This window comes from Takifugu flavidus, chromosome 16 (genome assembly GCF_003711565.1).
Source record: "Takifugu flavidus isolate HTHZ2018 chromosome 16, ASM371156v2, whole genome shotgun sequence".
Lineage (NCBI taxonomy): Eukaryota > Metazoa > Chordata > Actinopteri > Tetraodontiformes > Tetraodontidae > Takifugu > Takifugu flavidus.
In genome coordinates this window covers 4,721,341-4,744,183 of record NC_079535.1, presented here as the reverse complement: position 1 = coordinate 4,744,183, position 22,843 = coordinate 4,721,341, and the positions used below count along the sequence as shown (strand labels likewise).

The window sequence follows — 22,843 nt, the reverse complement described above, 5'->3', positions numbered from 1 at the left end:
GCGCCGTCCCGCCTCGGCCGGTGGACCAAGGAAATGGGCGTTCCTTTGAATCCCGGCGTGACGTGGGCGTGGAGTGTTTTGCATTTTATTTTAATTTGCGGGCATTCGGGCACGAGCCCAGAAGAGCAGACAAACACTGCCCAGATGATGGCACCATAGATGGAAAACGACGGATTAGGAAAGTTCAGTCAGGAGGGGTCACACCCACTGATGGAATGCAGTCTTCTTTTTTTTTTCTTAGCGAAAATTGCATTTTGCATGGAGGGGACATAGATTATTGACCAAAATACAGTCAGGTTCATACATATGTTGCTGATTAGAACCAGAGAAGAGTAATTTCAAGGGCTGTAATAACCATAAACATGTAAAAAATGGGATCCAGATTAGCAAATATTCCCTGTCGGCCTGCATCCGATCATACAAAATCCCAACATTTGAGGTGCATTTCACCACACTGCTGCAGGAAAATGAGCATTTCATCCCAGAGGAAAGTCAATTACAACACATCCAGTTGCCCAAAAAAAAGACCAAAGAGAGAGCATTTTTTATTATATAATCTTTTTATTAATGTTATCTACTTCTCAATATCATCTTTTTGAACAGCAATATCCACAAAATATTAACAGTGTGCAAGAAAACATGAGTTATGGCACGTCAGAGAACAGTTACAAAAAATAGATATATTTTCTTCATAATCAAGGCAGAAAGATACGGATACTTTATGCACACAGGAGATCCCAACACAAAGATGAGTCCTGGGGGGGGGGGGGGCTCAGAGCAGCCTCAACTCTCCCCCACCCTCCCACGGCCGACACATTCTGACTCGCCCCACCCCGAGCGGCGTGCTCCACCTGAGCGCCATCTGCTCTGCTGAGCTCAGGACCGGCGCCACCAAAGAGGGCCCTGATCATGTGCCCAACCGGCCACGGAATGGTTAAAATAATAATCCTGACAAAAACCAGCATCTGTCAGACATCTTTGGGACGACACGGGCGTGCGTCCTCGGGGTTTTGATATGTTTGCATGCTCGGTTTACGGTGCGACTCTTTTGCAGTTGTTGTAGTTGTGTTTTTTTTTTTTAGCTTTTCATCTCTAGAAATGCAGCAAAAGTAGCTGGAACTGAAGCGATCCAGCTTTTACCAAACTGGAAAATCCAGAAGGAGCTGCAATCAGATCGAGCTCAAACCGGTCCATCCGCTCACCGGCATCCATGTCCCACTGTAAACTGTGGAGCTGGTAACCAGTCGGACCAGTCGGGACTTGAGTCTGGGTATTTCAGCTACTCGATACCAAGCGATGCCCCAGCAGGGTAATGACTGGCCTGAAGTCCATCCCTGGCCCCTAGGTTATAGCACACGTACCTTACAAGGTGACCTTGAACCAAACACAAATACCTCCGTGAGCAGTGGAACACAGGTTAGCTTCACCATACAGAAAACCTGTCCATCCAGCTAACAGTCGCAAATGTAAAAATCAGCTGAGGCCAGTAAATTAAAAGATGCCAGCAGCTGCTATTGATCGCGGCTAACCAAATGTCGCGGCGCGGTCAAGCTAACATAGCATGAGTCTGAAAAATGAGTCAGCCTGGCAACTATTATTGGGGTTGGTTGTTGCTCATCGCATCCAAAATTATCTTCCCTCACATTTGGGCACATTTCTCTCCTCTCAGGAATGTGCAAGCGAGCGGAGGCCGTGCGCGCTGCGCTGACTCACAAGGTGATCGCGTGACCCACGATCACAATCACCCGAGCATTGCGAGGCTGCTGCGCAAAAACAGGACGGTGACAGTGGAGGCACTGTGTGGTCCCACAAATATGCAGACCACACATGTGTGCGCCTACTGCTCTGCCAAATCGTTGTTTTTGGCTACCTAACTCTCTCACACAGCGCCCCCACACACACACGCACACACACTTCAGTCTTTGGGAGCGGCCTGCTTGCTCTGCGAGAGACAAATGCAGTCAAATGCAAATCTTTGTACCCTCGACAATGAGCCATTGACATCAAATTTGAATATTTAAATTTGAATATTTAGGTGTTGTAAACTGGTGTTTCTAGACAGGCGAGAAACCAGTAGCCGGGTAGCCTAGCATAGCATGACCAAAAAAAAGAAACAAGCTCCGAAGTGATCGAATTTAGCCTGTTGACACCTACAGTTCAACTCCACATGTTAGCGGATGCTAACTGCTTTAATGTGCACACTGTAAAAGTCCAGGGTGGATCTCTCAGTGACAACACAAACTGCAGAAATTGACTTTTCTTCAACATCCTCCATCACAAATGCGACTGACAGAATCACTTCTGTTTGTCCATTCAGGGCTACTGTAGAAACACGTTGGCGCACGATGCTAATGCCACGGAGGGGGACCCGCATCAAGGTCTGTTCAAATATCTTTAAAAACAGTGACTTATTTGCTAATAATGAGCTATAAAATAGCATGTGTATGTTTTATATTCTAGCTGTGAAAATCTGAAATCACACAAGATGCAGCTTTAACCTCTGGTGCCGGCTGAACTCCCCCCCCCCACATAACAGTTTGCTTTTGCGTCACCTCTCACCACCCCCAAAATAAAAGCCTGGCAGGTGGCTGGTATTGACCCAGTAATTAGAGGAGAGAAAAGCTGTGGGTTCAGCTCCTCTAACAGTCCATCATCAGCTGTAAGTCCCCTGGAGAGGTCCCCACCCTGCTCTGTCAGTCCTGACAACCGGAACAGAGCTCCTCTCATTCAGCAGCTAACCGCTGTTCAGCTTTACCACACCCGAACACCTTTGACAACCAAATAACAACTGCAAGAGAGTCTGTGCTATGGGCGTTTTGTTGTCCGAGTTGCCTGTTTCCCACCGATACGTTAGGGAGAAACCTGTGGGCTCTTTAAGTGTTCACGCTATTGAGCTGGAGGTTGGATTTGGCCACACGGAATGAGGTCGGATGTTGGATTTTTCCTCCGATAGGATACAAACCTAAACTAACAGGGTGTTTGCATCTCAGGTCCCTAAAAAATAAACCTAAAACATAATGGACAGACATGATTCTGACTGACAGAACAGAAGTAGTACCAAAAAAACCCAACAGCCACAGAGGGTTCTGTGTTTGAATCGGATATCTTACAAACACTGTACAGGGAAATACTCAACTGACCAGGTTCCATGAACTCCACAGAAAGAAGAAACTCCAAAAAGTAAACCAAAAACAGCCACTCTTCCACGTTGCACTGTTGCACGTCTGAACGAAAGTTTATACACCCCGCTTGCTTCTCTCCACCTCAATTTCCAACGTTTTTACAATCAGGTTTGGTTTGACAGGACGGGAAATGCACATCGGAGCACACTGGCGCCGCCTCGTTAAATTTTACCCATTTTGTCACCTAGAACATGGGCAAAGTTCTGGGGTCACTTTGGGTCAAAAAGACTGTAGGAGATAGAAGCAGATGTCTGGTTGGTGTGCCCCCTGGCCTACGACACCTCCTCCTGAAGCTTCATTAGCATTTAGCACAGAATCAACCAGAGTACCACCCACAACAAAGCAAATCTATTATTTTAAAAAAAGTACATTATTATTTAATCCGTTAAGTAATGCTTCAAAAAAATATCAAAACGTACACTAAGTTCACAAACAAGTAATTTTTTTTTTAAGAAAAATGCAGTAAACGTCCAAGGTTAATAGCTTGAGTTGGCTATGCCCCCCTCGTAGGTGCAGATCCTGTTATAGTTAGACCGCCGGTGGCTGAAGCTAGCCGCGGTGGAATCGCCGACGGCAGACCCGCACCTAGAGACGACTTTTCTGTACATGTTGGCACAGCTGGAGAGTTCGGCCACCGGCTGCGGTGGCAGCCGTGGAGAGGCCATAGGCAGAGAAGGTCTGTGGAGTTTCCGGGCAGGAACATGCTAGCCCGACAAAGGCGAAGGCTTCGGCCGCCTCCTCGCTCGCCATGATTTCAACCAGGCAGGACAAAACTCACTGCCTTCAAACAAAAAAAAAAACGAGCGTTAAACGGGACATGAGGTCGTGTTTGGCAGCGGCTAGAAGGAGCGCCTACAATCCTTAACCGTTGCCCACATGCAGCTTCACACCCACAGCTCAGTACCACCCTCTTGTCCATCTTCTGCTCTTTTCTCAAAAAAGGATAAACCGAGTCAATCTTCCTGCTTAATAATAATCATTTCTGAAATCAAGCTGAAAATTTGTGGCTAATTCACCAGCGTTATCAGAGCACCTTTGAGCACACTCAGTGACGTACTGGGCTCGCTGCCCCCTAGCGGTGGCCCCCGGGAATTGCGCTTTACCAGAGTGGCTGTTTTGGGAGCGCTTGCGTGTCTGTGTATCTTTGAGGAAGTCTGGGGATGGAACTCAGCGGTGCGTTGCATGTGTCTGTATGCGCATAAGTGTGTGTGCATTTGTGTGAGGGAGCAGGAGTGTACGGAGCTATAGGATGATGCAGGGCTTCTTGTCCTTGAAAGGGTTTTCAGAGGTGGGGACGCCAACCAGCAGGGGGTCGCTGCGAGCATGCTGCTCACAGTAGCTCATCAGGTCCGCTGCAGCTTTGGACACCTGGTCGGGGCAGGAGAGAGCTGTCAGACGTGGGTTCGCGATCACACAGCATCCGGGGTAAGGCTACCGCACTACCTTGATGCGTTCAAAGCCCGCCTCGATCCTCAGCTGTTCCACCAATTTCCTGGCCTGGGCGATGTTATTAGTAGTGGACATACTGATCCATCAGACTGCACCAACCCAGGAGAGAACTGGGAGCCACCGAGAGAGGGAGGAAAGAAAGGGTGATTGTAGCACCACCGTGTGGTAATCGCCGAGCGGTGCGACAATGCCAGTGATGGGTAAATGCAGCGAGAAGCTAATTTATGAGCAATGCACCTTTAAAATCCCCCCCAAAGTGTGGAGTTTTACCTGAGTAACAGCAGGCAGGTGTGACTTAACACTTAGGCAGGGAGAGGATGGTCAGACAGTGACAGAGCAGGACAGGCCAGCTCACATTGGATCCTACCTGTGGAACAGAACAAAAGGTGAGATGGCTGCAGAGCACAGGTCGTCCCCAGACCCTTTAATGATCCTCCACAGCTCCATTCCTGGCTCAGATAGCCCCAATTCTAAAATCACCTCATTTGAAATGCACAAAAACACAGTAGAAATGTGAAAATGCAACAAGCTCCTGGCTGCTGGGTTAAATGGAGAACAAACACACCTGGTTCTGCACGCACATCGCCCAGAGTGTGTTACAACTCTCTCACGTTAGTCTCTCCGTCTGACTCCTCTCGTTTCCCAGGAGGAGTTCCCTTTTTAATTATTCTTACTGTGGAGAAGCTGGGAGATTAATGTCTCTAATTAGGACTAGTGCACATGTGCACGCACAGAGGAATCAGCTGGTCGTTTGGTTATTTGCTAATATGAATATTTTGGTATTAAATATTGACTGATGACTTCAGGGACATTTCTACACCAACACCTTCATGCTTGGTTCCTATTAAGCACGCAGGCCATGTGCGGCAGCAGGAATACTCGTATGATCGGCAGCAGAGACACACAGTGTCTGAAAAGGATCATTCTAGACGAAGATCGATGCTGCCTATACACAAGAAACAACCCATGAACCAATCTAAGCGGAGCCGGAATCACGAATCCCGCTTCCGTCTCTTCAGCCTGTTGATTTTCCAAACTTTCCGCGGTGGCGCACAAACGATGCCCTTAAAAACAACACGCAGAGCATAAACGGGAGCATTTCTGCCCTCTCACCGTCCATTCTCTCCCCTCCTACGCCCCACCTCCCCCCGCTGTCCAAAACATTTTGGCAAATGTTGCGCGGATCCTATAAATAAGCCTAATTTATCTCGGTGCAGATCGTTAAGGAAACATCATCGAGGACTGGACGGGCTCGACACAGGGCTCGCAGCAGCTCTCAAGACGCACTAAAAAAAAGGCATCAACCCATATTGATCCGAGCTGGCCGTGCGCGCTGATCGGGCCTGCGCTTTGGCGCCGTGTCGTCCTCTACAGGCCCTGCTCGCTGCTCCACCGTGTGAAAACACAATGCGGGCATTTTGATGGATAGAACAGCTTGTCCCCCCCGCTCCCTCTCCCTCCAGCACACAAGCGCGCACGCACGCACGCAAACACTGGCAGTCCTTGTGCACAAAGCTAGGGATGTTTTCCCAAGTGAAGCCCAGAGTACACCGCTCCGGGTCTGCAAATAGGCCCTGGCGAGGAGCCCGTGGGAGCAGGGTGGTGACATGTTTAGGAGGCAGGCTCGGCCCCGGCAGCAGCCAACATGAACCGAGCCCAGAACGGGCACCACGGCTGAAGCGCGTGCCGCTGCGTCCCGTTATTATGCAAACGGTGAGCGTAAGGCCTACTTCAGCGTGCGAGATCCAGCGGATCTGGCATGTGCGTCCTCATGTCCTGCCGAGCTGTGGAAAAAAAAATCCTCTGCTGACCTCCCCCCCGTCCCCCCAGTCCCCCAGTCTTCCCCACCCTCTCTGCCGGCAAAGGGATGAGGAAAACCGGATTCGTGACAGCGAGGGTAGCCCCTCTCTGCAGCCGCCTTCGGTGACGAGCAGCCGGGGTTGCAGATGCGCACAGACGCGTACAAATAATGACACACGGGGACGAAAAATTGCCCGAATATCTCCAAACTCACCTCCGAATGCGCGGTATATTGGTGATTTAAAGGGCCAGATCCGCTGCTTTCTCACCCTTTCTGCTCGTTCACTCCCCGTCTTCGCCGAGCCAAACGCCTCCCCCTCCGGTACCAGCGTCTATCCACTCCTCTACCACCTCCCTCCCTTCTCTCCCTCTCTCCTTCTTTCTCCCTCCTTCCATCAGATGACAGCACCTCTTACTCTGGGACTCCCGAATAAACATTATTTGTCATCAAAAGTGTGGGAATTATCCAATCATAATATTTATTGTATGATGTTTAGCACGATGATGATGTGAAAGTCAGACTAAATTAGTCTAAATGTGAATTCTAACCATTGCTTTGAGGGGATAAATAGAAGGATTCATATTGTTTTTAGAATAATAACCTGATATTTCTTTCCAGGGTCCTCAGTGCATCACTTATCTTGACCTAGAACTAAGGATGAATCACATCACGTGAAACATTTTCAGCAGTTATTGTAACAGCTCTGAATACTCAGATCTGCAGCCCTAGTAACACCCTCCCCCAACCGCACATCTGGGGCTTCGACCGTTCAGGTAAAAAAAAAAAAAAAAAAAAAAAAAGATCGAAACGTCAGTGACGCCGTTTGACCACACGGTGGCAGCGTGCACCCAGCTGCTGCTCCGTGAGGGCCGCTCCTTGCAGGGCCCAGCGAGCATGCGCGCACACACTTATCTTCCTGATCTATTGACATGATTTTTTGATCTCTTAAAAACCTCTTTTCTTTTTCTTCTTCTTCACCTCCACAGTGGCTCATTTTGTCCACATTTCCACTGATTTTAGTGCAATTGTTTTCAGTTTTCCTTCCTCCTCCCACTCTCTCCCCTGTTTCTCCTCCATCCTGTAACCCCCCCCCCCCCCCTTTATGTGGGTCTGGTTGATGAAGCAACATTCTGTTTAGGACGGATGGGAGCAGGAATCCCATGAGTCACGACTAAAAAACTGAGAGGCAGGGGCGGCTGCTGCGGCAGCCTGGGAGACCTCTGCCCGTCATCTCCTTTGTCCCCAGCAGGATCACATGACGAGGCAGTCCGCGTGCACGTCACACCGTCCCCATGGCAACCGCGCCAGGCACAGCATCCCTAAAGAAGCAGGAAAGCAGTGAGAGTGAAAGGAGTGGAAGACAGAGAGGACATTCTGCACCCGAACTGAACAGGAGGGGTTTGGTTGTTTTTCTCTTTACAAAAGCTCCAAACTCAGACATGTTTAAAATGGGATTTAATAAAACCAAGAATCAGCCCCATGGCGAGAGGACACGAAATGATTGTGGTCAGGGTTTGCTGGACTACACTTCCCATGAAGCCCTGGTGTTCTCTCCCAGTAGATGTATGAGGCGATAATCTGGATTTCCCTGCTAAAACTGTTGCCCCCCCCCCCCCCCCCCCCCCCCCCGGAAATAGACCCGCTCTGGAGATTCATACATTATGATTCCAGCTGCCAGCTGCATTGAAGTTTTATTTGAATTTGTCTTTTCCAAACGATTTTTACAACGATTAAAGAACGTTTTAACCATTGTTTTCATTCATTTATCATATATTTATTTCCTACACCCTGAGCTCAAAGGGAAATAAAATAATCTGTTGTTATTGTTGTCAAAATAAGATAAATTGGAGAGAAGGAATAGAAAGATTTCAGAATAAGGTGCTGTTTTCCGAAGAAAAGGCTTAAAAATATATAGCAAATCCAAATTTTCCCTCTACAATAATTTACTTTTCTTTCTTTCTTTTTTTAACCGCAGCCTGGTCTGACAGTCATTAAAGAAAACAAAAAGACTCATTTTTGCCACGCAGAGCCGTGGCAGCAGAGCAGCGGGACTATTGTTCACGCATGTTGGCAAATGCAAAATTTAAAATAACCTGCGTGCTGTCATCCTGTAGGTAGGAGAGTTCAACAAGCAGACGAACAGAACAAATCATTAAAAAAAAAGACCAAAAAACTTTCCCCAGTTCACGTTTTATTAGGAAAATCATTTTGCAGATTTGATTATTATCATCTATATATATATTTATATATATGTTATTTTCAGTTATTCAGAGGATGCATCAGCACAGTATATCTTAATAGGAAGACTATTGCTAGAATAAATATCTATACATCATAATCAGTTAAATAAAAAAGTCAGAACAGAAAAAAAGAGAAAATACAAAATCAAAAACCCCCAGTAAGTGCTAAAAAAAAAAACAAACAAAAAAAACCCCACAATTTGCAAGTCTGAAGCGTAAATGCTGCTGAGGAATTTATTTAAAAAATACAAAGATGATTCACAGTTTGTGTCCTTGTTCTCATGCTGGCTGGAACACCGAATAGGGACCATGCAGGAATGAAGGGCCAGAGAACATCACCCACAAAGTCTATATGCTCCACGGTTACGCCCCATCCACGAAGAATCAAGCATGAAAACGACTTCTGAGGATCCGAGGCGAGATAAAGGGGTGAGCTGAAGAGGTGAACTCGGTCGCTCTTCCTCCGGCGCATATTTCTCTGCCTATAAACGTGACTCGAACCTGCCGCCGTTGGTAAACATGAGTTTGTGGTTAGTCGGGTCGCCGCTGTTCTAAGGGGAACCAAAGCATCCAATAGTAAATAAACAAGCACATTATTCAAGAACACATCTGAAATGATCCTAAAAGTATTCAATAAAGACCGACGTTTCTGATTCCCGTCGCTTCCGGCCGGATGCTCGGTCCGGCATCCTTTCCTCCCCCCTTCCTCTGCCTTAAACCAGAAATATGACGTCCTCTGAATGATATTTACAGCTATCTACAGACAGGCCCAGGCCGCCACCGTCACCCAATCAATAAAACGCATTGAAATAAAACCAAGAATAACAACAAAAAAGTCAGGATGGATGTGAGCGAAAGTCAGGGCCAGACATCTGTACAAGAGCCTGCGTGGCTGCTGTGTGCGTGGACATGTGCGTGCGTGCGTGCGTGTGAAGCTGAGGGCAGGTAGTCAGTCTATCCCCACCCCCTCTCCTTCTGTGCAGGGGCGTGTTTGAGCAGCACCAGATGACTCATGCACAAACGTGTGGGCATTCTCTACATTATCTGTCAGACATTTAACGGCGGCGCGCACGATCATGCACAAAAAAGAAAAGAAAAAGGAATGGTGGTGCGCGGGGACGCGCCCCTAGTTCCGGATGCAGAAACAGCAGCAGGGACCAATACTCTTCACCCACAGATGAGATGGGACAGGCCACGAAAGGACGGGGGGTGTGGGGGGCAAAGGTGTCCGTCCTGATTCATGCAACAATTCCCACGCACGCCCGCCCGCCAGCATGGAAAGCGCATCCCGCGTCCCGCACAGGCCGCGCAGCTGCACCGCCATGTTTCTATTAATAGCCTCTCCCCTCTCCCCCGCGCTGCTGTCGCACGTTCCCTCGCTGTTTATCGCGCACGCTCTTGTATCGTGTTCCCCGCACGGACGATGACATTCTCCCGCGGACGTCAGCGCAGCAGATTGCGCAAACACGCACCGTTCAATCTGGCGTTTGCGCAAACGAACCGGAGGTGTCGGGCTGATATTTATGTAGGGGCGCGCGTCACCGCTGCCGCGAGCGACACGCGTCACATCCCAACTATCGGGTAACCGCTCCAGCCCCTCCGAGAGGAATCGCTCCATCCTCCCGTTCAAACCCTGCAGACCAGAAAATGAAGGATGGGTGAGCATCCCTGGCATCTAACAGGTAAAGGGTAGGTCTACATACAAATCTTTGAGTTTACCAGGACCTCATATTAGTGCAAAATACAATACAGTGATCAGAACTGACTCATTCAATCGACAAATCCATAAAATGGAGTAAATGAACAAACAGTGGTGGAGCAGAAACTTCACATTTTGCTGTGATGGGGTCTGTAAAGCGGATGCATCGTTACAAAAGCATGTCAACACCATTATTAGGCTGTATAATACAGTACAGAGCCACAACAAGCCTCCTACTGTAACATTTCCTGGTTACAAAGCACTTAATCCCAGAAAGACAACGGATACGTTTGGTTGTTTTTTTTTTTTTTAACACGGGTAACATGTTACTTGAAGCATTTTATCGACTTATTTACAACGCGCGTGTCTGAGAGTTGCCAAAGAGGGACGTCTTTACGTTAGCCTTCAAGTAAAATGCCACCCGGTGGTTGATTCTGCTGCACACACAAAGACAGAGATGGCGGCAGATGGGAAACGGTTGCTGTGCTTTTCCTATTTTTTCATATTCCAGAGAGATGGGCACGCCGTTAAAAGGGACATTATCTGTATCTTTGGAATTAACAGTTCAGGAACAGATTATCCTCCATCCAAATTGTTGTTAAAAAGCCTGAGAGATGGAGGAGAGCCTCCGCTGAGACCAGGCAGGACGAACGGTCGCGGTACCCTGTCGTTCAGAGCTACACCTACAGCCACGGTGGGGACGGGCGCTCCACTGGAATGGGGGGGTCGGAGACGAGACGCAATAGTAAAGTAACAACAGAACCCCCCCCCCCAAAAAAAAACCAAAACACAACAAATAAAAGAGAGCAACAGATATGTGGGTAAAAGATCATTGTGCTTTTGCTGTCCTGTGTGATGTTCAGAGCTCCGGAGTGGAAATAAAAGGGTGTGTTCGTGCACTTTGGACCTGCGGGGGAGCTCCCAAATGGCTCCAGGAGGATTTTCTGCGTTAAGTGGAAATCGTTAATATGTAGCGTCGGCGAGAAGGTGAAAAGCTGCAGGTGTGTGAGCGTGTGTTTGTGATATAAAGTGCAATGTGAGGGCTCTGTTTGTCTGCATGTGATCCGTCCGGCGTTGCTATCGTTGTTGTTGTTGTGACGCCTCGCACGAATGCACCTGCTCACACACTGGCGCCTGGGTGTACGCGCACGTGAGCCCCGCGGCCCCAGCTTCACTCTGTCCCTCTGTGCTTTTTTCTTTCCCACGTTTAAGGAGGCCACTCTCGCGCACGATTGCAGAGCATCAGACAGAAAACAGTGAAATCAAAGGCAAAAATGAAGAAAAGTGCCCAAGCAAAGACATTCTCTAAACCCGAATTCCTCCGCCTTCGCTACCGGTTTGGCAATGATTATCGAGGGGCACCGTCCTGGGAGAAAAGGCAGACCTGTATTTCTGTTTCCACGTGTTTGAGTCCAGCCTTCTGTCCAGTCGACGTCAGTGGCGTCTTAAAAGGATCGTTGCGTCGCGTGTGTAGCGTGCGAGCTAACCCTGCTGCTGCACGCTCCTCCGCTCCTGAGGAGGACACTACAGAGCGATTGCGGATGTTGTGCCTGGAGGGCGGCTCGGAAAAGCAAACGAAGCGGTGAGATTTGTCTTCACATACACTTGGATGCACTGAATGTCACTAACTTGGCTGATATACGTCTATGTCCCACGCTTATGTACATCTGAGTGGCTGCCGTGGAGACAGGGTGGACGTCCCGCTGCTGTGGAATGTTCATGCTGAATCCTGTTCGTCCTTGCATGATGGACACCTACAGTGGTCTACAAAATGTGGGGTTAACTGTCCAACCTGTTACATATACATTTGTCTATAAGTGGGATGCGCGCAGGAGGACGACGGCGGGGCGTTGCGGAGGGACGGGTGCAGCTGAATGTCTGGCGCGGGACGAAACCCTCTCCTGTTGTTTTCAGGAGGTGCTGCGGTCTGTGGCGTCCGCCGCGGCTCGAGGTCTGGACGAGCTCCTCGGCCAGGATTCTGTGGCACTTGGATGATGCAGAAGCCGCCGCATGCATGCGCCGTTCTCCCCCGCGGCGAAGGTGCGTCTGGCGGCCCCCGCGGCCGCTCTGTCCGTTAAGGAGAAGGCGTGTGAATGTGATGCTCCGAACTGAGGTCCCGTACGGTCTGAAAAGAACTGATGAGAGGTGTTTGTGGACGCACCAGTCAAATGGAGGAGATGATGAGATTCCCTTTGCCTTCCAGACATCCTGCTCCTTCACACATCCCTTGAGTCTTTCCTCTATCTCTACCTTCTCTCCTCCTCCTCCTCCTCCTCCTCTGGTCTTACATCACGCTGCATTTCCCCTTCAGTCTCTCGGCGCGGGACTGCTTCCCCGAGCGCTTGCCGTCGATGTTGAGGCTCATGTTTCTCTTCTTGTCCAGGTTGAGGAGCTCCTGGAAGAGCTCGGTGACGTTGTGGTTGGTCTTGGCCGACGTCTCCATGAAGGCGCACTTCCACTGGTTGGCCTGGGCTTCCCCGTCCTTGGTCTCCACCTCCCGGTGGGTCTCGTCGCTCTTGTTGCCCACGAGCATGATGGGAATGGCATCAACGTTGCCTTTGATGGCCAGGACCTGCAGGAGAGGAGGGGCGCGTGCTGTTTCGATCACATGGTTACGGAATAATGTCGGAAAAGACGGTTCAAACCTGGGCCCACCTGTTGGTAAATGGGTTTGAGCTCCTCCAGCGACTGTTTGCTGGTGATGGAGTAGACCAGGATGAAGGCGTGGCCTTTGGAGATGGACAGGCGCTGCATGGCGGGAAACTGGTGGCTCCCCGTGGTGTCAGTGATCTGGAGGGTGCACACGCTTTTGTCGCAGCTGATCACCTGGCGGTAGGTGTCCTCCACCGTGGGGATGTAGGTGTCCCTGAAGGTGCCCTTGACGAAACGCAGGACCAGGGAGCTCTTCCCGACTCCCCCTGCCCCGAACACCACCACGCGATAGTCGTTGCTCTGCTCTGGCATTCTGGCCCCTTCAGGCTCGAGTCAGTGTCACACCTGAGGGCGAGAAAGTGCATATTCGTCGCACGACCGAGCTAAATTTGAAAATCTGACAACAGGATGTGAAAAAAAACAGAAGCGCACGTGTGATTATTTCCCCCTCTGCTATTTCTGCTCCTGTGAAAGCAAAGTTAATTGGGTCTTATGAGCTGGTGCTATTTTGCTGTATAACTGTTAAGCACCTCTGGGGAAATGTGACTCCTGCTGACAGATAACAGACTGTCAGGCTGGGTAGAAAGAGGCCAGTTTCTCTTTATGCTTCCCGAACGTCATTTATCCAGCACCTAAAGTGTGACCAAGGATCCATAATTCCTCAATCTGTAACTTAAGAACAGCTGATCTGCTATTTTCCCAACCGTTGCAGAGGTTTTGTGGAGAACAATTGTGATTTTTAACTCCAAAATGTGGTCCTAGAGCTTTAATTAATCATTCCTCAGCGGTGGCTGTGCCCGTTGAAGGACTCTGCGGCTCATAAATATGCATCGGAACATCCCCACACCTCATCTACGGCTATCTGAGCGAGTGTCTTCTGAGAGCCTCTGTATGATTACGCATCGTATCTGTTGCATTATTTATCCGCTGTGGCTCTAAACTTGCTTTAAGGTCTCATAATCAGATAGCTGTTCAGCTGTGATCACACGCTGCTCTCTAAGCTCTCGCAGTAATGAAACAGTAAATTGACATCAATACCGAATGGAAGAAGTGGATTTCTGTCACGCTGGCACTGCTGGAAGCCACTATTGATGGTGGGGGTTCCTGTAATTGCATTGCCAAGTTCCAGACAATATCAAGTCAAGGAGTGGAGAATAAATGGGGTTTTGGGGGACTCTGTGGGTGATGTACGACCGTGCATTTTGATCCGAGGGTAACTTCAGTTTTGACTGGAGTTTGATTTCGACATCAGTCCAGAAAGTCTCTCAGAATTTGGATTTGGTCCCTCCCCTCTAGGTAGGACTTGCAATTGTAGAACTATCTAACTAACTAACTTTTTTTCTCCATTTGAAAAGAGAAGCTCATTAAAACAACCATTTACAGCTCACTTCACATGTCCTCTGGAATGTTGTAAGCCTAAAGGAAGGCTGAGACGTTCGTTCAGTCCTTATCAGGACGTGAGGAAGGCCACAGCTGTAGCTCCTCAAGGATTCTTCTATTGTTCTGCTGTAAGAACATCGTGTAAGAGCTTTTTCTTTCTGCATTCTCCTTTAGGAACCCCTCACATCCCCCGATTTCCATGTCTTCTTCTCTGCTTAACATTCACTCCTGCCTCCAGCAGGTGAGGAGCACATGCCCGGGGCAGCAGACCTAGCCTTTTGATTCAGAAACAACCCCCCTGACTACCTGTTGTCAAAAAAAATGCACTCTAACTGTTCAATACTTAATGCTCTGCTGAAAAACATTTCCAGAATAATACAGTGTCAATGGAACATGTGAGGTTCGAGCATCGAGGGAATTAAGCGTTAATTAGCGTGCTAGCTAGCGATGCAGCGAACCTTTACTGCTACTGATCTCAAGGTTCCTTCCTGTCTGGTTCACCTTGGGCGTTATTGCGTGTCGTGTGGATGTTTTCCTTTGACCTATTCCTTGAGCCTTGTGTGTGTGTGTGTGTGGTTGAGTGTGTTTGTGTGTCCCCCGCTCGCGTCCCTCCCCGGGTCTCTGAGTTTTTCAATCAATGAACCAAAGGCTCTGCGGTTCTGATCGATGGGTCTCGTCGGCTGCTCGGGGCCCTTCAGTCTGTCATCGCGCCTCACTCGGTGCCCGCTGGCCTTTCGGAAGCACATTTCATCTCCCCATCACTGACTCTGCTCATCGGTAACGTCCTCTGCCCCCCACCACCACATACACCCTTCCATTTCTTTCACCTGAGCTAAAATTAGCTGTCTCGCTCTTCTGGCTGCACTTGCGAGTTAACACACAGGTGCAGACACACACACACACACACACACACACACACACACACCAGACAGTACTTGTGCTCCTTCACTACTCGTCCTTGAGGCCACTGAGATTAATGGCATTCTTCCGGTATCATTCTTCCTTCCCCATCTCTTGTGGTGTTTGAAACCAGAAAGCTGCCCTCCTGAATCAACACATTAATGGCGGCGCCACAAATGCATCTCTGCCGGTGCATTCCAAAATTCCATTATGCGATGGCTCTGGAACAGCCCGGCCCGGCCCGGCCCGCCATCCTCTCAGTCAGAATCTAGGCGGACGGCAGCCCTCTCTGCTCATTTATCCCGTAGAGCAAATGAGGAATTGTCACCTTTGGTGGGAAAATATGCACATAATTTTTGTCAGGAGAGCCACTTATGTAGTAGCACAAAGGAAGCGCCGTAACGGACATCAAACGCGGCGCCGTTCGACAGATCAAGAGCGTGATTAAACCAACACGGGCAAGGCGGTCCCCGACGGTATCTTCTGGAGGTTTTAATCAGGCCTTGGCTACCGGAATGCTGATCCACAGTTATTTGGTGCTGAGTGTGTTGCAGGTTTCTCTCTGGTCCTTTCAGAAGCGTGCACGTAGAGAAACCTGTCAGATTGTATGAGAGTGTATGTTTGGATCTGTGCAGTCATGCGAGGGATCCTCAGGGCACACACCAGTGTGTGTGTGTGTGTGTGCATACCAGAGGAATGAGGCTCACGGGGACTGCAGGGACCATTTTTAAAAATTCTGTCACCTCCTGATTCTCCAAATTGACACCAAAAAGCAAAATTTGCATTATATAAAATGTTCTCATGTCTGCAGCATCATCAAATTACTCTAATAACAGTCCAAGCCCGGTAATCCTTGAATAATTGGGTAATTATCAGTAAAAGAGGCATAATCCATCATTTCACTGACGCATTTATGCAAAAAATATTTACAGTATTGAACCATTTTTTCTTGTTTCTCAGCATCAGAATTCATCCATTTACGCACAGAAAATTTGATGTTTTAGTTTTGCTTCTGTAAAATCTGTTTGAATCCATCTCCTGAACTTCTGTAGCTGTTTTATAACCCCCGGAATGCGACGGCGTGAGCAGCGACAGCGTGCACGCTGCGTCCAGAGGATGCACGGAAAACTTCCTCAGTCATCCAGGGCAGCATCTGTTCTTAGGAGGAGACTGTGGGTTACTCAAGTCCTGGGAATTGGGTCAATGCGTAGCAGTCCAGGAGCACAGAGGAGGTTAAGCTCGATGATTAGCTGCTAAGCCGAGACCACAGCGCTGCGATCTCTAACGCACATGCTACACGCACGTATAGCAAATCGCAGTATAGATTGACAGTGATGAGTGGGGATCCACCCCGGACAGGTCACACACACACACACACATCCACTCACACACTCACACTTTGAGGCAATTTAGAGCATCTACACGACCTCACGTGCGTGTCCCTCCTACGCAGCTAGAATCAAACCCAGGACCATGTTTTGACTGTTGTTGTGCTCCCATTAACAACACCGCCTACACAGCCCAGGAAGCAGGTAGTCACATGGCTGATCGCGCCAAGTCTGAGCCAAACACAAAGTTTAAATTTAGCAGCGTTAATTGATAGTGCAAAGATGCCGTGCTGCCTAATTTCAGCTCCTTTCTCTGCATTGGAACCATCTTAAGGACTATTTGAAGCTCGGTGCTCTGCAGGCGCCTACCTGAAGCGACAGATGGTGATGGGGTTGGCCCTTTTGGATCGCCTCCACCGGTTCGTGCGGGCGAGATCAATGGAGGGAAAAAAAAGCCCAGTGCAGATGGGTGAAGGCGCGACCAACTGCTCGAGAGGCGCCGAATTAAGGGAACAGACCGCAAAGTTCCAGAGTACGCCGTCAAGCGCCGCCAGTCCCAGCTAATTCTAACAAAATAACAAAATTGTATATTAAAAGGCGTCAGCTCAGAGATCACGGCACGCAAAACTGGCCGGAAGAGCCACCCTGGCTTCGAAATAGTTCTGCAGAAGATCGAGATAATTCTGCTGTAATGAAGTCTGCACAGACCTTTGAGAGGAGCTGATGCTGTCAGGACACGTAAAAGATGTCCGTGTGGATCTGTTCCAGGATTAGAGGAGAGTGTGCACAGCTCCAGAGTTACTATGACTCCACACGGGCTCCATGCGCCATCCTCAGTTACGTCACAACAACTCAATAACCGGAAACACCCAAAACCAGCAGCATCGACGCTCCTCTACATCACCGGGGGCTACATCAGAGCAGCCTCCTGCATTTTGTATGGTTACCACAAACTGAGTCAGATTCTTTGTCATGCAATGGGAGAGAGATGTTCTTATGCAACCTTACGTTGGCACTGGCGCGCACACACACGCACACACACACGCACACACACACGCACACACACACACACGCTTATCCTCCATTCTGGACCAACACATCAGTGCCTTAATATCTGCATCTCTATGCAACTCTCAACAACGCACTCAAAAGCTTAATCACAGGATTTACAGCTGGCCTCTCATCTCTCTCTCTCTCAAACCCTGAACACGCGGGCGCGCACACGCACACACGCGCAGGGAATCTTTACACAGGAAGTGGAGCCACATACATGCTGGTACATAAGGCCTGCGTGATTCACAGCTCCTTCTGCATGTCATGATGGCTTCCTCTCTGGTCTTGAAAAGCGCAAGAAGCAGCGTATCAGGCGCGGAGGAGGAGACGCGGAGGCAGCCAGATGGAGGATTAATCGCGGCATTCGCCACAGAAATCGGGTTTATGCGTCACGATGGCGTCATTCTCCGTGTACCAGGGGCTGATGTTGACGTGAATCTCGGCCTCGGCGGCAGGCAGGAAGGGGCGGCAGGAGCGGACTCACCGTCCGCCCGCAGATTGGTGCGCATCGCCATTACAGACCACCCCGCAGGGCTCGGTTCATTCATAAATACCGGCGGATCGCCATCTCGCAACGGTGCCATCACCTCCCGCCCCTGCCTCCCTTCTCCACCACCTCCCTATGCTGCCCAGAGCAACATGACAACCCCCCCCTCCCCATTCCTCCCCGCGCTGACTGTCAATATGGCTATTAGGTGATCAAACGCAAATACGCAAATCGTGAGAGGATTAACCCGAATAATCGGCGATCAGATTATCTGTAATAATAAAAAATAAATAAAAACAAAACAGAACCTCAGCCGCCTTGATTGGGCGACGACCAGCCGCAATCGTGCACGCTCAGCAGCCAGCCAGGCAGGCAGGAGGACCGCGGTTACGCCAAGAAATACCAACATCTACCGACTGCGTGCGGAGGAGCGCGGATGGACGGCGGCGTGTCCGTACCTGGTCGGTTACAGCTCCGCGTCGGGCTCGTCCTCGGTTCAGACGGATGAATCAAACGCTGAAAGCGCCTTAAAGCATTTTACTCGGTTCATGTAGAGCTCATGTCGTCCGAGTCCCAGCACCACCACGGCAGACTCTCTCTCTCTCTCTCTCCCTACCTCCCTCCCTTTCTCGCACATAGGACGTGGGAGGTGCTATGTCCTCTCCCTTCACTGTCCACGCTTGGATTTCTTTCACTTCACGCACTTCCTAATGGGTGGAAGCCAGAAATAAATGCTTTTACAATTACTTCTTTTTAAATTTTAAATTTACGGTTTCAGCAAAGAGACACTGGATTTAATGACCCAGTCAGGTTACTATTAGTAATCAGGCTCTAAAATCTGAACATTCCGGCCATTAAAAAGGTGGTTGAATTTAAATTGAGGGTGAATTTGGAGGGGAGCAGCCCCAGCACAGGCTGGTCCAGTGTGGAAATGATTGTGTCGAGATTTGAAATGGAGCCAAATCCCGCTGTCAGCAGCAGATATCCCAAGAGTCAGGGAAGATTTATGCCAGTTTTACTTTGGCTCAGCCGAAGAAAAGACGATTAAAATGGGGTGAGGGAAAAGTCAAGACCAAGTCCTAGAAAAAGAAAATGTTGATTGAACGAAACAAACAGTTCTTTAGTATTCATAAATACGATCAGAGGTGCAGAGTTCGAACAGCACCATGGACAGCGACCTGATTATTTCCTGTCAGATTAACTGGCAGGAATCCTAACCTATAAACAGAAAAGGTTCTTGCATGCACGCAAAAAAATCCAGCACGAAATTGGTGAATGAGGCGCGAAAAAAGCAGGACACGTGCCAGTTTGAGCCAGACATCGCCTAAAAGCACGTCGGCATACACGTAAATTCACGTGAAATTTTCATTGATGTGAAAGGAGAAGCGATGGGCATGGTTCTGGTGCTGGGAAAGGCCCACGGTCGTGTTCACCCAAGCCCAATTTGGAGCTGTTGGTCCATACGTGACTATGTGACGTATGACTCACCAAGTTTAGACCTGGTCGGACACTGGCGCCCTCTGTCGGCAGGAGTGAGAAGTGGGCCAGAAAACACGACGAGCGTTTCTACAATCTTTTTCATTTAGAATTTAAATTACCACCATGCAGAATGCCTAACAACGCTAACCCCTTACAGGTACAAGAACCAGATATAAGAATTTTTAAAAACCCAGATATTTAACCCACGTTTCTATAGCCTCCTTCAGCTCCTTAAGTGTCCCAGACTACCACACTTAATGTGGGGCCTTGCACCAGATAGTAATTGGTTTCTGTGTCCAATTGCTGCTAAATCAATAACCAGTCAGCCACCAGTTGGGGTGAGGGGTTGTTACATGACACCCTGCATGCACATCTCCACAGCAGCCATTTTCAGACAGGTGCCTCTCTCACCCTGTGGCAGCGTGCATCTGTATCACCAGCTCCAGCCACCATTTCCCGCTGCACCAACACAAAAGGCCTCCCTTTCAGAGCTCTTCAAGCATGAATGCAGAGGCAAGGGCGCATTTAAGCGTGGGTGGTTAGGCCTTCTCAATGCCGCTAAATGCACACCAGTGAAAAGATCAAGTGGATGTGTAGATGGCATAAAAAAAGGGTTTGCCCTGGCGTTTTAATGAAAGGTTAATTGATTTCAAGGCATCTGCAGCTACAGCAGAAAGCTTTACTGTCTGTTCTCTGCTTCATCAGGACTCCAGCTAATTTCAGATACTCAGTATTGATCATTTTTGACAGAACGGTTTGTCCAATTTAGCCACAGATTGACTTTTGCAAACTGTGACAGCAAACACAAAGTCAAAAACGACCCGGTAAATGTCTGAATAAAACAATCAAGACTTAGGGATTTTTAAATGTTTTTTATTTATACACTTAAAAAGGAAAAATAACATTCTGCAAATAAAAATACAAACATACAAAAGCACCTGGAGGTGTTACAAGTTGTTCTAAAACTGGAGAATTTCTTCAAACAGCAGAATTTCTTCATCAGCATCTGAGAAAAACAGGGCTGTTCAGCAGGAATTGTGGTCACGGATCCTGAACGTGTTCCGTCTTCAATTCTTCCCTCACTTCTGCATAAACTGGTTGATGAAATCATTCTCCTCCATCTCTATTTTATGCAGGGCTTCGTACTCTGTACATAACCTGAAACAGACGCACAAGAACCCCGGTTGCATCATCCATTTTGATAACTTGGCGTGGTGTAAAGATACATCTAGAAAATCATTTGATTTGTGACTGAACTCAAAAAGCCTAAAATGCGTGTGCACGGACCACTCACCTCTCAAGCTCCATCTTCTTCTCGGCTATAAGAGCCTGTAGTTGCTGCGTTTTTGCCTCCCTTTGTCTTCGCATTGAATTCAGCAAGAATTTTGCTCCAATTGCCTTATTGGATAAGAAGATAAATGTAATAATGTGGAGCCATTTCCAGCAACGAAATATCCAAAAATTCAGAAAGGATTTTAATAAACATTCCAAAACAACCCAGCTCCAGTTTCTGAACTTGCCTTCTTCTTTTCTCTTTCCACATCTTTGGCTAGTTCATCCAGCATCTGAATCTGCTCTCCTGTAATCTTCTGAAACTGTCCAAAATCTGCAGCAAAACACACATTTGTAGCCACCATAAGCTGTTAGTGTCAGCGGGGTTGGACACAGCTGACAGGCAGCAACCAAAGATCTCAGGTCACAGACTCTGAGCCGCCGCCTGGTCAGAAAACCACCACCAAATGACTTTATATGCGTTTCTGCTATCTGCACGGCCCAGCATGATTTGAAAAAGAGCTACACTGACATATCAACAGTTTGAAGTTACTTGCCGTCAATGAATATTTTGCATTCTTCCTTGAGCTCCAAGCTCTTCTGTCTGACGTCAGGGTCTAATATCTGCAGCCCACTAACCTCATCAAAATACAACCCTGCCTCGGCTAATGGGTCTTTAGCCATGGTCACGGGGCCTGGTACAAAGGAAGCATAAAGGATGTCACCTGAAAAGACAAACAGTATTTTTGCTGTAGGACAAGTCATTCCATCTGGCACAACACAACTTTCCTCTCCGTTATCTTTGAAGCTAAACGTCTGGATTCTGTGATTAACGTCTGGATTCTTTCTATAGTGACGATGTCTGCTTCGAATGTAAATAGTCTATGCATGTTATTTTATAACAGTTGAATTCCGAGTAGTCAACTAAGACTACTTACCCGTGCTAACACCGGCTACATTAGTTAGCCACATAGCTAGATTCGCAAGGCTCGTGGAAGCGACCAAGACAATGATATAACTCGTCATTCACGCCGAATTAAATTAACGTTGTACAAATTCGTGTACAGTTATTCCCACAGTAACATTAGCTTCGATTTACCCGTTTAAATTACAGGAAAACCTACCGTGTAATCGACTCTCCCAAAGACTGCAGCTATGCTAGAAGAGATCACGCTCCTCCTTCTTCTGCGCCTCTGGTTGCCAAGGAAACCAAACGCCGAAAGCAGGTCTTAGCTCCCTTTCGCTTGTAAAGAAACTGTCTATCAACAACCACAAAGAATGGTTTCATGTCTTCAAGTGTTCTTCAAACTTTATTGGGATCTCATGTCTGTTAGGTATTACTATAAAATGAAAGCGAAGAAACGATCTTCTTCTCGTCGTTATTGAGGGCAGTTGTAAATAGCCCTACACACACTACTGCCACCTACTGGACCCTTACAAACCTACATCTGACTTCTGCTTAAACGGTTTCGCGAATTCAAACGCACCTTTGATATTTCTGCAGCTCCAAGTACAACTAATTTATTTTCTTGACAGATATTGTGGGAATTCCTGTGTTTTGGGACTTTAAACCCCCAAATTCTGGCTTTAATCTAGACGTACACTTTGATGGAGATACATTTGCACACACCATTCATGCATGTAGCCTTGCAAAATTTTATTGCTATGAAATGTCAAATGAATCATAAAAGAAGTTGTCAGTGACATTGAGACCCATCTGAAAAGTGTACTTGGCCCAGGCCTTGAGGTTCCAGCTTTCATTAAAAATCTCAGCAAATACTACCTAAAACTAAAGAGAAGCTGTTCTGTTCATTCTCAGCAGCCTCATTCTTCCATCAAAAATATCTCAATTACACATTGACATCACCCATATAGCTGAAATCTAAACAATTTATACATTTACATAGGAAAAGCAAAGATA

General features: G+C 48.1%; 3 protein-coding genes across 7 annotated transcripts; all 3 read right to left on the bottom strand.

Annotated features, from left to right (window-relative positions):
- Window positions 1-541: 541 nt before the first annotated feature.
- gng7 (guanine nucleotide binding protein (G protein), gamma 7) lies at window positions 542-6,802 on the bottom strand. Of its 2 annotated transcripts, none has more exons than XM_057011467.1 (4): window positions 6,646-6,802; window positions 4,902-4,998; window positions 4,626-4,741; window positions 542-4,550 (listed from the first exon to the last, which is right to left on the bottom strand). In XM_057011467.1, the coding sequence occupies exons 3-4, from the start codon at window positions 4,704-4,706 to the stop codon at window positions 4,425-4,427; spliced, it is 207 nt and encodes a 68-aa protein (XP_056867447.1). In that variant the 5' UTR covers window positions 4,707-4,741; window positions 4,902-4,998; window positions 6,646-6,802; the 3' UTR covers window positions 542-4,424. The 2 variants fall into 2 exon arrangements, with proteins under 2 accessions (XP_056867447.1, XP_056867448.1); XM_057011468.1 differs by lacking the exon at window positions 6,646-6,802 and adding an exon at window positions 6,362-6,462.
- A 1,804-nt stretch (window positions 6,803-8,606) lies between these two features.
- On the bottom strand, window positions 8,607-18,807 carry diras1b (DIRAS family, GTP-binding RAS-like 1b). 3 transcript variants are annotated; one of them, XM_057011453.1, is made up of 3 exons: window positions 18,630-18,807; window positions 13,027-13,368; window positions 8,607-12,943 (listed from the first exon to the last, which is right to left on the bottom strand). In XM_057011453.1, the coding sequence occupies exons 2-3, from the start codon at window positions 13,333-13,335 to the stop codon at window positions 12,656-12,658; spliced, it is 597 nt and encodes a 198-aa protein (XP_056867433.1). In that variant the 5' UTR covers window positions 13,336-13,368; window positions 18,630-18,807; the 3' UTR covers window positions 8,607-12,655. The 3 variants fall into 3 exon arrangements, with proteins under 3 accessions (XP_056867433.1, XP_056867435.1, XP_056867434.1); XM_057011455.1 differs by lacking the exon at window positions 18,630-18,807 and adding an exon at window positions 17,340-17,526; XM_057011454.1 differs by lacking the exon at window positions 18,630-18,807 and adding an exon at window positions 17,001-17,290.
- Window positions 18,808-20,502: 1,695 nt separating this feature from the next.
- On the bottom strand, window positions 20,503-22,312 carry LOC130512955 (intraflagellar transport protein 20 homolog). Of its 2 annotated transcripts, none has more exons than XM_057011462.1 (5): window positions 22,047-22,312; window positions 21,480-21,647; window positions 21,171-21,256; window positions 20,945-21,048; window positions 20,503-20,808 (listed from the first exon to the last, which is right to left on the bottom strand). In XM_057011462.1, exons 2-5 carry the CDS (start codon window positions 21,604-21,606, stop codon window positions 20,730-20,732), a joined length of 396 nt encoding a protein of 131 aa, XP_056867442.1. In that variant the 5' UTR covers window positions 21,607-21,647; window positions 22,047-22,312; the 3' UTR covers window positions 20,503-20,729. The 2 variants fall into 2 exon arrangements, with proteins under 2 accessions (XP_056867442.1, XP_056867443.1); XM_057011463.1 differs by having other exon boundaries at window positions 21,480-21,617; window positions 22,047-22,286.
- Window positions 22,313-22,843: the final 531 nt, after the last annotated feature.